Raw genomic sequence first — 13,843 nt, 5'->3', positions numbered from 1 at the left:
ATTTGTGGGGCCTGCCTGGTGTTTTTACATGAGTAGAATAAAGTAAAGGTAAAGGGACCACTGACCGTTAGGTCCATTCATGACCGACTCTGGGGTTGTGGCGCTCATCTCACTTTATTGGCCGAGGGAGCCGGCGTTTGTCCTGCAGACAGCTTCCGGGTCATGTGCCCAGCATGACTAAGCCGCTTCTGGCGAACCAGAGCAGCGCACGGAAACACCGTTTACCTTCCCACCGGAGCGGTACCTATTTATCTACTTGACTTTGACGTGCTTTCGAACTGCTAGGTTGGCAGGAGCAGGGACCGAGCAACAGGAGCTCACCCCATTGCGGGGATTCGAACTGCCGACATTCTGATCAGCAAGTCCTAGGCTCAGTGGTTTAACCCACAGTGCCACCCGTGTCCCATGAGTAGAATATGTGCTTTTATTTAAAATGCATCTCTGGGTCATTTGTGGGACATAGGAATGTGTTCTCCCCCCCCAAAAAAAAAAATATAGTCTGGCCCCCCACATGGTCTGAGGGACGGTAGACCGGCCCACGGCTAAAAAAGGTTGCTGACACTTTTGGTGAAGTGAGAATTTCAGAACACATTTCTTCTCCCACAGTATATGGGGGAAATCCCCATAGTGTTTTGTTTTCCACAATTACTGAGTAAAGTAGAGGCTGACACCTTGCCTTATGTAGAATCTGGCCACTTGCCTTCTAGGTGCCTACCTTGTGTAATGCCCTCCCATCAGATGTCAAGGAGATAAGTAACTATACAACCTTTAGAAGACATCTGAAGGCAGCCCTGAATGGGGAAGTTTTAAAATGTTTAATGTTTTATTACGTTTTTATATATGTTGGAAGCTGCTGCCCAAAGTGGCTGGGGGAATTCAGTCAGATGGGCAGGGTACAAATATTATCATTATTATTATTAATTCTCAGTAAAGGTGCCTGGATGAAAGCGAAGAAAAACTAACTTCTTACTGTAAATCTAAGTGAAGGGGTCACATCCACCTCAAGCACACCCACACGCCCACCTGAATCCTGGGAACTCTAGTTCACCCCTCAACAGAGCTACAATTCCCAGCACGAACAATCCTTCCACAGATTCTTTGGAGGAATCTATGTGCTTTAAATGTGCTGAGAAATAATGTATGTATGGAATGTATGCTATCAACCAGCCCAGAAGGATGGGATAGATTAAAGTATACACAAGCTAGTTAAAATTATTTTCAGTAACTAAAAAAACAAAACAAAAACCAAACCCAGTAGGTTCTGTTAATACTTCCAGCCAGCTATCAAGCATGCTTTCCCATCTTCCTGGCCCTCAGGATCATGGATTCTGAAGTCTCAAGGCTGTCTCAGCAGTAGAGCACCCACCCAACTTTAATACTCTTTTCTTGACTTGATAACGATTTTAAGGCAAGAAGCAGAACTGCTTGTCTACTTAGGAGGCAAAGATAGGACATCTAACGGTAGCAATGGAACCCAAGAGTAGCTCTTAGGTGCTCTGAGCGTTCCGGCTGTCGTTATTAACCTGGAAATGGCATGATAATGGAAAAAGGCCATCCTCACTGTCTAGCCCTCTTTGCACATCCCAGTCCACACATTTAAATCAATGCATTGAGGGTGGCAGAACTGCAGCAACTGGCCTTGTCCTTAAGCTAAGGGCCTGTGTGCCAGTGACCCCATTCCCAATAGTTTAGTCAGTATAGCTGAAATCAGCATCTGAAGGACTTAGAGCAACAGAACAATCTGGCCATTATGAAGAAGCGCTGCCCTTGGTATGCCTCCCCCCCCCCCCCAGTTTGACTCCCTGGCACCATATTTGTATAAATTAACTATCCCAAAGTACAGACGTGCCTTCACATTGGCCAGATTGGATGTGATGCCCTCTGCCATACTTGAGGGCAGATACCGAAGGATTCCAACTGAGAAGCGACTCTGCCCCTCTGGAAACAGTGGCTCATGTTCTCCTGTCTTGCCCCCTTTATAAAGACCCGAGGAATGAGATCATCACCTCACTCCTACTTACCATCCCAGGCCGCCCACCTGAGGCCACATTGTTCTTCCCGTTGTCAGATCAGAATGATCACACAACAGCAAAGGTTGCTAGGTTTATCGAGGGTGCAATGAGATTAAGGGCCACTATTTGAACGATGGTCTTGGTCATTTGATGGTCCTTTTTATCCATTGTTGTTGTTTTTTAATTGTATATATTGCTTGTTTTATGTTGCTACGGCCTTTGGCTAATGCAAATAAAGTTTATTTATCTATCTAGTCAGTATAGCACGGCACTCTTAATCTCAGGGTGAGGGGTTTGAGCCCCACATTGGGCAACAGATTTCTGCTTTCCAGGGGGTTGGACTAGATGACCCTTGCTGTCCCTTCCGGCTATATACTTCTATGATCCACTCATTGGGTGGAACAAGACAAAGGACTGTACTTGCACGGGGCCTGTATACATGGCAAGGGCTCCTTACTACAAGTACTGATCCTAGATGTGTAATAGTTTACATGCATGTACAGTGGTGCCCCGCAAGACGAATGCCTCGCAAGACGGAAAACCCGCTAGACGAAAGGGTTTTCCGTTTTTCAATGCGCTTCGCAGGACGAATTTCCCTATGGGCTTGCTTCGCAAGACAAAAATGTCTTGCGAGTCTTGAGATTTTTTTTCGCTCCCCACCCCCTTTTTCTAAGTCGCTAAACCACTAATAGCCTTTTAGCAGCTAATCCGCTAATCCCTTAAGCCTTTAATAGCCGCTAATAGCTGCTAAACCGCTAATAGCGCTAATCCGCTAATCCGCTAATAGGGGTGCTTCGCAAGACGAAAAAACCGCTAGACGAAGAGACTCGCGGAACAAATTAATTTCGTCTTGCGAAGCACCACTGTATAGTCTTTTCTCATGATCTCTGCAATGGACAGGGGCAAAAACCAAGAGATGCCTGTTTTCCTCTGCACATTGATTTAATGTGCGGGCCACAGCATGGAAAAGGGAATCCTGTCTCCCTGTTTACTAAAGTCAGAGAAACTATAAGCTTCTAGCTTTGAGTCACTACGTCTGCTTTGCTTGATTCCCCCTCTTTTATATACTGTTGTCCAATTAATTAACAGAAGGTACATGAACTGCATGCTGCATTTATGCTAACTGCGGTGGCCACGGTCGGAAGATTCTTGCACATCGTCTTACTTTGAAGTTTAGCCTTGACGCCACCACATCTCCATTTGGGGTAATGATAGGAACGTTTTCACAGATAATTCCATGATCAACATCTATTACTCTTCCTACAAGTAAAACAAACAAACAAAAATTACAACATGTTAGTGAAGCACACACATGTACAGGTAGACAGAAAAAAAGCTGTCAGTCTTGGGAGGGCTTATTCATGCAACGGACCCCTGACCATTAGAGTCCAGTCGCGAACAACTCTGGGGTCTGGCACGCATCTCGATTTACTGGCCAGGGGAGCCGGTGTACAGCTTCCGGGTCATGTGGCCAGCATGATTAAGCCGCTTCTGGTGAACCAGAGCAGCGCACGGAAACGCCGTTTAACTTCCCGCCAGAGTGGTACCTATTTATCTACTTGCACTTTGATGTGCTTTCGAACTGCTAGGTTGGCAGGAGCAGAGACCGAACAACGGGAGCTCACCCCGTCGCGGGGATTCGAACCGCTGACCTTCTGATTGGCAAGCCCTAGGCTACAGCACAACTTCTGAACCCACCCTTCTCCTTTCAGGATCTTCTAAGTCTGCAAAGCACTCCTTGGCTTCACCTTCACTTAGCATTAGAGAGAATGAATGGTATTAGGGGTGATTAAACAGCATTAAAGCACACTGCATGGTTATTTCTTTTAAGTCCCAGCAGATGGAGCATGAACGCTCTTTCCAGCCATTAGCTGGAATACGGTGTTGTGTGTTGGGCCGCAGAAAGGTTAGCCTGTCTCCTTTTGGCTGGATGTGAAGGGCACTGCCTTACCTAATGCTAAACAGGAGTCTCACAGCTGTTTCTCTCTGTGAATCTGATCTTAAACATTACACTGAAACCAGCCTCTAGCTTCTGAATTCACTGGTTTAGCATCGTATTTCGATATCCAAAGCATGCTTCGCTACAGATGAGCAGAAACTGTTCAGAAAGTAATAGGAAAGGTGGAGCCATTTGACTTTTTTTTTTAACTTATATGAATCCACATGTCTAACCTAAATACTGAAACCTTTCTTCATCGCAAGAATGTATCACTGAATGAATGCAATACCTTTTCTCAAAGACTTAAAACTGTTCCAAATAGTTGAAAACTATTCAACTATTGTTCCTAATGTAAAATAAACAATAGATTCATTATAAAGTCTGGCAGCATTTCTCTGAAGATTAACAAGAGTTCAGATATGCTTTTAAATAATCCAGATTTGTAACCAGGAAACGACTAAAGCACTAGCAGCATACTATAGCCACACTTTTGACAATGTATTTATAGAATGACCTTCCCTAACCCCCATTGTTGTATGCCACTATAATTGTAAAAGTAAAGGGACCCCTGACCATTAGGTCCAGTCATGACCGACTGGGGTTAGGGTGCTCATCTCGCTTTATTGGCCGAAGGAGCCGGCGTACAGCTTCCGGATCATGTGGCCAGCATGACTAAGCCGCTTCTGGAGAACCAGAGCCGCGCACGGAAATGCTGTTTACCTTCCCGCCAGAGTGGTACCTATTTATCTACTTGCACTTTGACCGTGCTTTCGAACTGCTACGTTGGCAGGAGCAGGGACCGAGCAATGGGAGCTCACCCCGTCGCGGGGATTCGAACTGCCGACCTTCTCATCGGCAAGTCCTAGGCTCTGTGGTTTAACCCACAGCGCCACCCGCGTCCCTATAATATTGTAGTCTATAATTGTAGATTACAATAAATACAGTAGTGGGCTATATAACTGATTTATTATACACTTTTGATCATGAGAAGTGAAGGAGACATAACGGTATAGGGTACAATACCTATCCGAGATGTAGTTAGAAATATGTAAAGTGGAGATTGTCTCCTTTACAGTCTCCCTCCTACATAGAAAGGTTCTAATTTTCAACTCATGGACTTTGAAAAAGAGCTGGGAGAACTATCCTCAGAACACAAAACTTAACCAGAAAATGTGGTTACAATTTAGAAAAGTGCACACGATTTGAAACCTCACTGCAGAACCAGAAATTACTTTTCAGTAAGTTCTCTTAAAGAATCTTCTAATGAGGGTGAAAGAGGAGAGCGCAAAATATGGTCTGAAGCTCAACATAAAAAAAACTAAGATCATGGCCACTAGTCCCATCACCTCCAGGCAAATAGAAGGGGAAGAAATGGAGGCCGTGAGAGATTTTACTTTCTTGGGCTCCATGATCACTGCAGATGGTAACAGCAGTCACGAAATTAAAAGAAGCCTGCTTCTTGGGAGAAAAGCAATGACAAACCTAGACAGTATCTTAAAAAGCAGAGACATAACCTTGCCGACAAAGGTCCGTATAGTAAAAGCTATGGTTTTCCCCGTAGTGATGTGAGAGCTGGACCATAAAGAAGGCTGATCGCTGAAGAATTGATGCTTTTGAATTATGGTGCTGGAGGAGACTCTTGAGAGTCCCATGGACTGCAAGAAGATCAAACCTATCCATCCTTAAGGAAATCAGCCCTGAGTGCTCACTGGAAGGACAGATCCTGAAGCTTAGGCTCTAATACTTTGGCTACCTCATCAGAAGAGAAGACTCCCTGGAAAGACCCTGATGTTGGGAAAGATGGAGGGCACAAGGAGAAGGGGACGACGGAGGACGAGATGGTTGGACAGTGTTCTCGAAGCTACCAACATGAGTTTGACCAAACTGTGGGAGGCAGTGGAAGACAGGAGTGCCTGGCGTGCTCTGGTCCATGGGGTCACGAAGAGTCGGACACAACTAAATGACTAAACAACAACAATTTCTCTTAGTTTGAGTAAGTCCTCCAATACCCTATTTCACAACATGCTAGGATGCTATGGAATTCAATAAATATTTAAGGCAGCACCTTAAAAGCCACCATTTAACAATCCTGCAAGCAAGATGACCCCCCAAATAATATACATGTTAATAGACAGAATGAGGGGCGGTCAAAAATCAGCTGTGGGGGGAAAGAGTATGCAATGGAAGCAATGAACAAGAAAAGAGTATTTACTAAGGTTAGTTAAAGAGAAGGGAGATAATGGGGAGGGAAGTTTTCTGGATAAGCCAGGAAATAAAGTAAGTATTAGATGAAGAGTTACAACCATTTCTTTAGAGAGGGCTACTGGAAGGCAAGCCGCATGGCGTCCCATGAGAAGTAAGAGGCATGAAGAGGAAAGCAGAATAAGGGGGAGATGAATGAAAATATTGGAATTCCATTAGCAGAAGACCTTCACGCAAATGTACTCATACAATTCCTGGGATTGTACCAAGGTGGAAAAGTGAAAGTTTGAAATGCACTGCCACATTTTTCATTCTATCATGGAGAACACTAAACTAGAATTATCTTCCTGACATACTACGTTTCCATGTGCAGGGGGATTTTGAAGTGGTGGAGTATTCAGGTATGTCACCTTGCATCTGAAATGGTGCAGCCACAGGAACCATGTACCATGTTGCTATTATTATTATTATTATTATTATTATTATTATTATTAAATGCACAGATCAGCCTTTAGCATCTCACAGAAAACAGTTTATAAAAGTCAAGAGTTGGATGTGGAATATGCATAGCTGGGACCAGAAGATACCAGGATCTATTATTCTAGGCAAAGGAAATGAATTAAGTGGATAGTTTTGTTTAAATAGCTGTCCCAGGGTTTCAATTCCAAACTGCAAGCTGTTAAAGAGGAATCTTAAAAAAAAATTAAAAATGCATCATTCATTACCCTTGATTTCCAATGGGCCGTCGATATGTTGCTCTGTTTTATCTCTTTTCTTATTGTTGCTTTCACATTCTTGAGAAACAGCTGTCCTTTTGTAAATGCCCCTCTTCACTTCATCGAAGACTGAAAACATGTTGTACACACGAGCTGTGTAGCCTGCTAACTCTGTGACCTGCAAAACGATAAACGATTGCAAAGATTAAAAACAGAACTGTGCCGACGAATTATTGCAGCACGTGCTTTTACTCTACCAAGCATACCGCCGTGTTATGTGCATTGTGTTCTGTTATTCCAGGGGGAAAAGATGATTCCATGAAAGCAATGAATCCAATTTTGATGGACATTCAGATATTTCTTCCTAAAGATAGGAGCTTCCGATAGAAATTCAGCTTCTTTGCGTAGTGTATGATGATGATGATGACACCACCACCTGAAAATCACTGGATGGCAGGGGCAGGAAAAACTTCAGCAGCGGAAGACACAAGATCTACCCACCTGGGAAGAATGGCAGATGAAGCTGATGGACTACATGGAATTGGTGGAAATGACTGGCAGAATCCGAGACCAGGGAGAAGAGTTGGTGGAAGAAGATTGGAAAAAATTTAAAGTATATTTACAGAAATATTGCAAAATTAATGAATGTTAGAAGAATGCTGGAATGAACCTATATGGTTTTAGCAGAAATGTTATAAAGAATTAAGTAAAAACTGATTGTTAAGGGGCTAAAGTGGAAACTTTAAAGTTAGATTGTGTTAAGATAAATTTTAGAACAAAAAATTAAGAAAGATGGAAAGGATTTGCTGAAATAGTTAATTGAACTAGAATACAAAAAAAGGGAGGTGTGAGGAAGTCGAGGAAACTAGTAAATGAAAGGTAAAGATATGGAAATATTGGATGTGTTTTTATATTTTTTTTGGTTTTTCTTGTTGTTTTGATGTATTGCTTTTTCTGTTTTTTTTCTTATTTTTGATGTATTGCTTGTTAAAATATTTATTGTTTTTTTCCTTTTTTTCCTTTCTCTTTTTCTGTAAGTATTAAACTTTTAATAAATATTATTTTTTTTAAAAAAAAAAAGGAAAAACTTCAGCAGCTTTAAGCTGTCTGTAAGTGATTTGTGGACCAATAAACAACAACCTCAAGGAATGAATAAGTACTTCTCTTTTTCATTTCTGCTGCCAACTTCTTAGAGAAAGGCAACACCATTCACTTGGCTTCAACCAGCATCTGGTGACTGATACAGAAAGCAACTCTAGGCCTAATGCGCTCCTGCTTGCCTGTCAAAGACACACTTCCAGATGCACTCGTAAACATTACATTCTAGGCAAGTGTCAGGACACCCCACTGCTTGATTTAAAAGTAGGGTTTGATGCCTGTTTACCAATTTATTCCCCCCTTCCCTCCCGGAAACATTTGCTTGAGATGTTATTTGAAGGAGGAATTTTGCATGTGAACAAAAACTGGATTAATGGTCTGTTGTGGACTCCCCAATTCATCTACATCATGGGTAGGCAAACTAAGGCCCGGGGGCCGGATCCGGCCCAATCGCCTTCTCAATCTGGCCCGCGGATGGTCCGGGAATCAGCGTCTTTTTACATGAGTAGAATGTGTCCTTTTATTTAAAGTGCATCTCTGGGTTATTTGTGGGGCCTGCCTGGTGTTTTTACACGAGTAGGATGTGTCCTTTTATTTAAAATGCATCTCTGGGTTATTTGTAGGGCATAGGAATTCAGTCATATGTTTTTTTCAAAATATGGTCCGGCCCCCCACAAGGTCTGAGGGACAGTGGACCAGACCCCTGCTGAAAAAGTTTGCTGACCCCTGATCTACATGCATGCACACCCACTCATGAATGCTCATACAGTGGTGCCCCGCAAGACTAATGCCTCGCAAGACGGAAAACCCGCTAGACGAAAGGGTTTTCCGTTTTGGAGGTGCTTCGCAAAACGAATTTGCTATGGGCTTGCTTCGCAAGACGAAAATGTCTTGCGAGTTCTGCAGGGGTTTTTTCCCTCTCCCCCTTTTCCCCCAGCCCCTAAGCCGCTTAACAGCTGTTAGCTAAGCCGCTTATCAGCTGTTGCTAAGCCGCTCATCAGCTGATCTAAGCCGCTTATCAGCTGGTCCACTAATCCCTTAATAGCCGCTAATCCCTTAATAGCCGCTAATCCCTTAATAGCCGCTAATAGCCCTTAAACCGCTAATAGCGCTAATCCGCTAATGGGCTTGCTTCGCAAGACGAAAAAAACCGCAAGACGAAGAGACTCACGGAACGGATTCTTTTCGTCTTGCGAGGCACCACTGTATATCAGGTCAAACACAACAACATTCAGACTACTATTGCACACACTTTCAAGCATACTGTGATTTTTTTATGTCTACGTCCTGCAATGTTCTAGACATGCCATTGCTGCTGTAGGTGCAGCCAGATTCAGCACAGGATGCATCCACTGCAAGCATTTTACATCCCTGCTTTTATTTTGCAATTGATTTTCAAATACAGCTGTAGGATTTTTCTGGCTTTAAAAGAAAACGAAGAGAGGTGTCCAGCGCTACAACAACATGCTGCTTTAATCCTATCCTGCTGCACAACACAAATTCCATAGTGTTATGATCTTACACACCTCTCTTTAACTAGAAAAGCATTTGAGCGATAACTGAATGATTGACTTTAACAAAACAAAAATGGGGTCATAAAATGATGCCCACCACAAGGGTTATAATGAATGGGTGTTAAGTAGAAATAAATTCCCTTTCTGATCCGTCCCTGCCCATGTCTAAACCCCACTATTTTAAAAAGATTGACAAGTAGTGCTAAAGGCATCTACAGTGGTACCTTGCAAGATGAATGCCTCGCAAGACGAAAAACTTGCAAGACGAAAGAGTTTTTTGTTTTTTGAGTTGCTTCGCAAGACGAATTTCCCTATGGGCTTGCTTCGCAAGACGAAAACATCTTGCGCCTTTTTCTTAAAACCGTCAATGCATTCCTATGGGAAACCGTCAATGCATTTCCTATGGGAAACCGTGCTTCGCAAGACGAAAAATTCACAAGACGAAAAAACTCGCAGAACGAATTAATTTCGTCTTGCGAGGCACCACTGTACATTGTGAAAACGGTGCAATTATTCCATTCTCTTTTTAAAAGAGTGCTTTTTGCAGTCTGCGAAGAAACAGAAGCTCCGCAAGCAAAATAAATAATAACCAATAATAACCAATAATAACAATATGCATTTATGTACAACCTTTCTGCCCAAGGCATCCAAGTCAATTTACAATTTTTATGGACTAAAACAAAGGAGATAATATTTAAAGTTGGCTGTGGGGGAGGGAACAGTCCTGCTACAGCAGGCCTTATTGGTGTCTGCTTCCGGCACATCCTTGCTCCTCCTTGCAGTATCCCAATGGATACCATCTGCCCAGGAGAGGCAGGTGCAGTCTGGCTGGAGCAGGCCTGGTGTTCTCTGTGCCTCCTTCCCTCGGCCACTTATATCTCCTCACAGGGCAGATGGTGAATGACAAGGATTAGATGACAGTGTTGCGTGAAAACCTCATTAAACACAAGTGAACCAAACCTGCTGATTCAACGCTGAACATCCATGTGGAAGCACTCCCCCCCCACACCAATTTTACAACAGAATCATTCAGTTCTTGACCCCAATGAAAGATGATGCCGTGGAAGTTGCCTGGATTTTTGTGTGTAGGAAAATGTTTGAATGCAAATCCCATCCACCCTCACCGGAATAATGTTGGCTCATTCTACTCAGGCCCTCACTCCCTAATCTGATTCTTCCGCGATGCCTCTGTTATAGATGGCGGCTGAAATTATTCCTATGCCTTTGGCCTTGGCTCAGCCTGTCTTCCAAAAATGTAGGAAACCACACCCAAATTTCTGGGGTGTGCGATGGGGAGAGATTCTGAAAGCTGGCGAGTTCCCAATCCACAAATTATGACAACCCCAAACGGTAATGTGCCGTCTCCATCTGCTGGCAGAAAGGAAGTAGGCCAAAACATCTGGACCAGCAAAATGGATGAAGGCAAAAATCCATTTAGCCCAGAACCCAGTTTCCTACAGTGGCCAAGCAGATGCCACCAGGAAGCCCACACAGGCTTGAAGCAATAGTTGTCTCCTGTTTCTGCTCCCACCAACTGGCATTCAAAGGTACAGTGGTCCCTCAGGTTACAGATGCTACAGGTTACATACGCTTCAGGTTACAGACTCCGCTAACCCAGAAATATTACCTCAGGTTAAGAACTTTGCTTCAGGATGAGAACAGAAATTGCCTGGTGGCAGCAGCAGGAGGCCCCATTAGCTAAAGTGGTACCTCAGGTTACAAACAGTTTCAGGTTAAGAACAGACCTCCAGAACGAATTAGGTTCTTAACCCAAGGTACCACTCTATAGTGTATCTGAACCCGGAGGTCACAGCTAGCTATCACCGTCTCCCCTCCCACTTTCCAAAGCCATATAAGCTTGTGGGCATCAGCAGGTCTTCTCAGAGCAAATTCCATAAATTGAGGGCTGGCAGAAGTTTTGGGTTTCATCCCTGGTACTGAGCTCTCTGTGCCCTGAAATGGGGCTGGTAACATGTGTGAGTGTGTGTCCAAACTGGTTTGCCAGTTTGGGTGGGAGCCGGGGTGTTTAACTGTCTCGCCAGAGTGGTATATGCTCTGGTTATTTCCTGCATGGACTACTGCAATGTACTCTACATGGGGCTACCTTTGAAGGTGACCCAGAAACTACAATTAATCCAGAATGTGGAAGTTAGACTGGTGATTGGGAGCAGCCACCGGGGCCATATACAATGGTACCTCGGGTTACGAACTTAATTCGTTCTGGAGGTCCGTTCTTAGCCCGAAACCATTCTTAACCTGAGGCACGCTTTCGCTAATGGGGCCTCCTGCTGCCGCCGCTGTGCGATTTCTGTTCTCATCCTGAGGTAAAGTTCTTAACCCGAGGTACTACTTCTGGGTTAGCAGAGTTTGTAACCCAAAGTGTTTGTAACCCGAAGCGTTTGTAACCTGAGGTACCACTGTATAGCACCAGGCCTAAAGGATCTACACTGGTTCCCAGTATGTTTCCAAGCACAATTCAAAGTGTTGGAGATGCAAGAACTGAAGTTGCAGGGAACCAGGCAGAGGGCAGGGCCTTCTCAGGAGTGACGTCCTCCCATCAGATGTCAAGGAGGTAAAGAGCAACTTTTAGAAGACATCTGAAGGCAGCCCTTTATCGGGAAGTTTTTAATATTTGGTGTTTTATTACAGTATTGGCCCAAATATAACCTACACCCGAATATAAGCCGCAGCTTTAAAATTCAAGGGGGGGGGGGGAGACAGAGACAACACCCAAATATAAGCCGCTCCCTTAAAATTCCGCAGGCACTCACACCCGTTCCGTTTTACCGTATGCCTGGTTCAGCAGTGATATCGTAAAAGCCAATTTTTGTAAGGTCGTGAATTTAAGCCGCACTTTAAATGTTCATGGTTGGAATTTGGGGGGAAAGTGAGGCTTATATTCAGGCCAATACGGTATGTTTTTATATGCGTTGGAAGCTGCCCAGCGTGGGTGGGACAACCCAGCCAGATGGGCAGAATAAGAATGATGATGATGATTATGTGTAATGGTTCTAGGGGTTGCTCGTGCGTAAGCCGGCGCAAACACCTGGCTGGATTGCCTGAGTGAACCTTTTCTGTCCGGACAGCCACTCACCCTTGGCTGTCTCAATCGCTGGCAGAATCCGTCAGTGGGCGTTTCATAAACTTCTTCCAGCAAAGAAGCTCTTTGACGCCTAGTCTCCTCCCACTCTCTCTGCGCGAAAGCCTTCTGCGCAAGGAGGGCGAAGGCAGCGGAGGACCCCTACTGTCCCCGCTGGTCCCCGGCAAGGAGTCATGGGACCGCCTCGCCGCTTCCCCCATCTGCCCCCCTTCTCCACTGGTGCTACGCTGATTCTCTTCCCCAGAAGATGGGCTGCCTCTCCCAATCCCGGGGTGCTCTCCGGAATCGCTCTGGATTTTGCTCTCTCCCTCTGGCACTGATGGCAGTTCCCTGACATTATGATATAATAATAAGTGGCCAGAAGCAACAGCGTCTTAAAAAGCGACACACACATTTAAAATGCCACCTTTTGTGAGGGCAGCAGTAGGTTTCCTGTCCTGTTCTCTCCATGGTGCTTTCTATTAAAGCATCAGGGGCCGGGACTTCTCCACTAGCTGCCACTATGTCTTCCTAAAGGTAAAGGGACCCCTGACCATTAGGTCCAGTCGTGGCCGACTCTGGGGTTGCGGCGCTCATCTCGCTTTATGGGCCGAGGGAGCCGGTGTACAGCTTCCGGGTCATGTGTCCAGCATGACTAAGCCGCTTCTGGCAAACCAGAGCAGCGCACGGAAACGCCGTTTACCTTCCCGCCAGAGTGGTACCTATTTATTTACTTGCACTTTGACGTGCTTTCAAACTGCTAGGTTGGCAGGACTGCTAGGTTGGCAGGAATGCTAGGTTGCTAGGTGCCAATTAAAACAGAGGTGGGGATCAGGGGTTCATGTAGGGAGAAGATGCCTCTGCCTTCATTACCGGAAGTGACATTAAAACATTACAGAAAGGTCCTGCCACAGACACTCTGCTAAGATAGTAAGATATCTGCTGAGATTGGCAGCCTTGCCGAGATTCCCAGCCAATCTCAGCTGATCCCAGAGGAAAGTGAAGCCTGAAGTTGGTGCCGATCAAGCTTTAAAGCAGGGGTCAGCAAACTTTTTTAGCAGGGGGCCGGTCCACTGTCCCTCAGACCTTGTGGGGGGCCGGACTATATTTTGGAAAAGGAAAAAAAAAGAACAAATTCCTATGCCCCACAAATAACCCAGAGATGCATTTTAAACAAAAGCACACATTCTACTCATGTAAAAACATGCTGATTCCCAGACCATCTGTGGGCTGGATTTAGAAGGCGATTGGGCCGGATCCGGCCCCCGGGCCTTAGTTTGCCT

At 44.7% G+C, this 13,843-nt stretch overlaps 1 protein-coding gene across 2 annotated transcripts in view; it reads right to left on the bottom strand.

Annotated features, from left to right (window-relative positions):
• The window catches only part of ABCD2 (ATP binding cassette subfamily D member 2), an 82,327-nt gene that overhangs the window by 18,259 nt on the left and 50,225 nt on the right, over positions 1–13,843 (bottom strand). For both annotated transcript variants that reach the window (XM_083399643.1, XM_083399642.1), the window contains 2 exons: positions 6,879–7,047; positions 3,178–3,272 (listed from right to left, as the gene is read on the bottom strand). In XM_083399643.1, the coding sequence (XP_083255769.1) occupies positions 3,178–3,272; positions 6,879–7,047 (264 nt within the window). The remainder of the gene's footprint in view (positions 1–3,177; positions 3,273–6,878; positions 7,048–13,843) is intronic.

Source organism: Podarcis tiliguerta (assembly GCF_965153285.1).
Source record: "Podarcis tiliguerta genome assembly, chromosome: 10".
Taxonomy (NCBI): Eukaryota; Metazoa; Chordata; class Lepidosauria; order Squamata; family Lacertidae; genus Podarcis; species Podarcis tiliguerta.
This window is presented reverse-complemented; position numbering and strand designations above follow the sequence as displayed.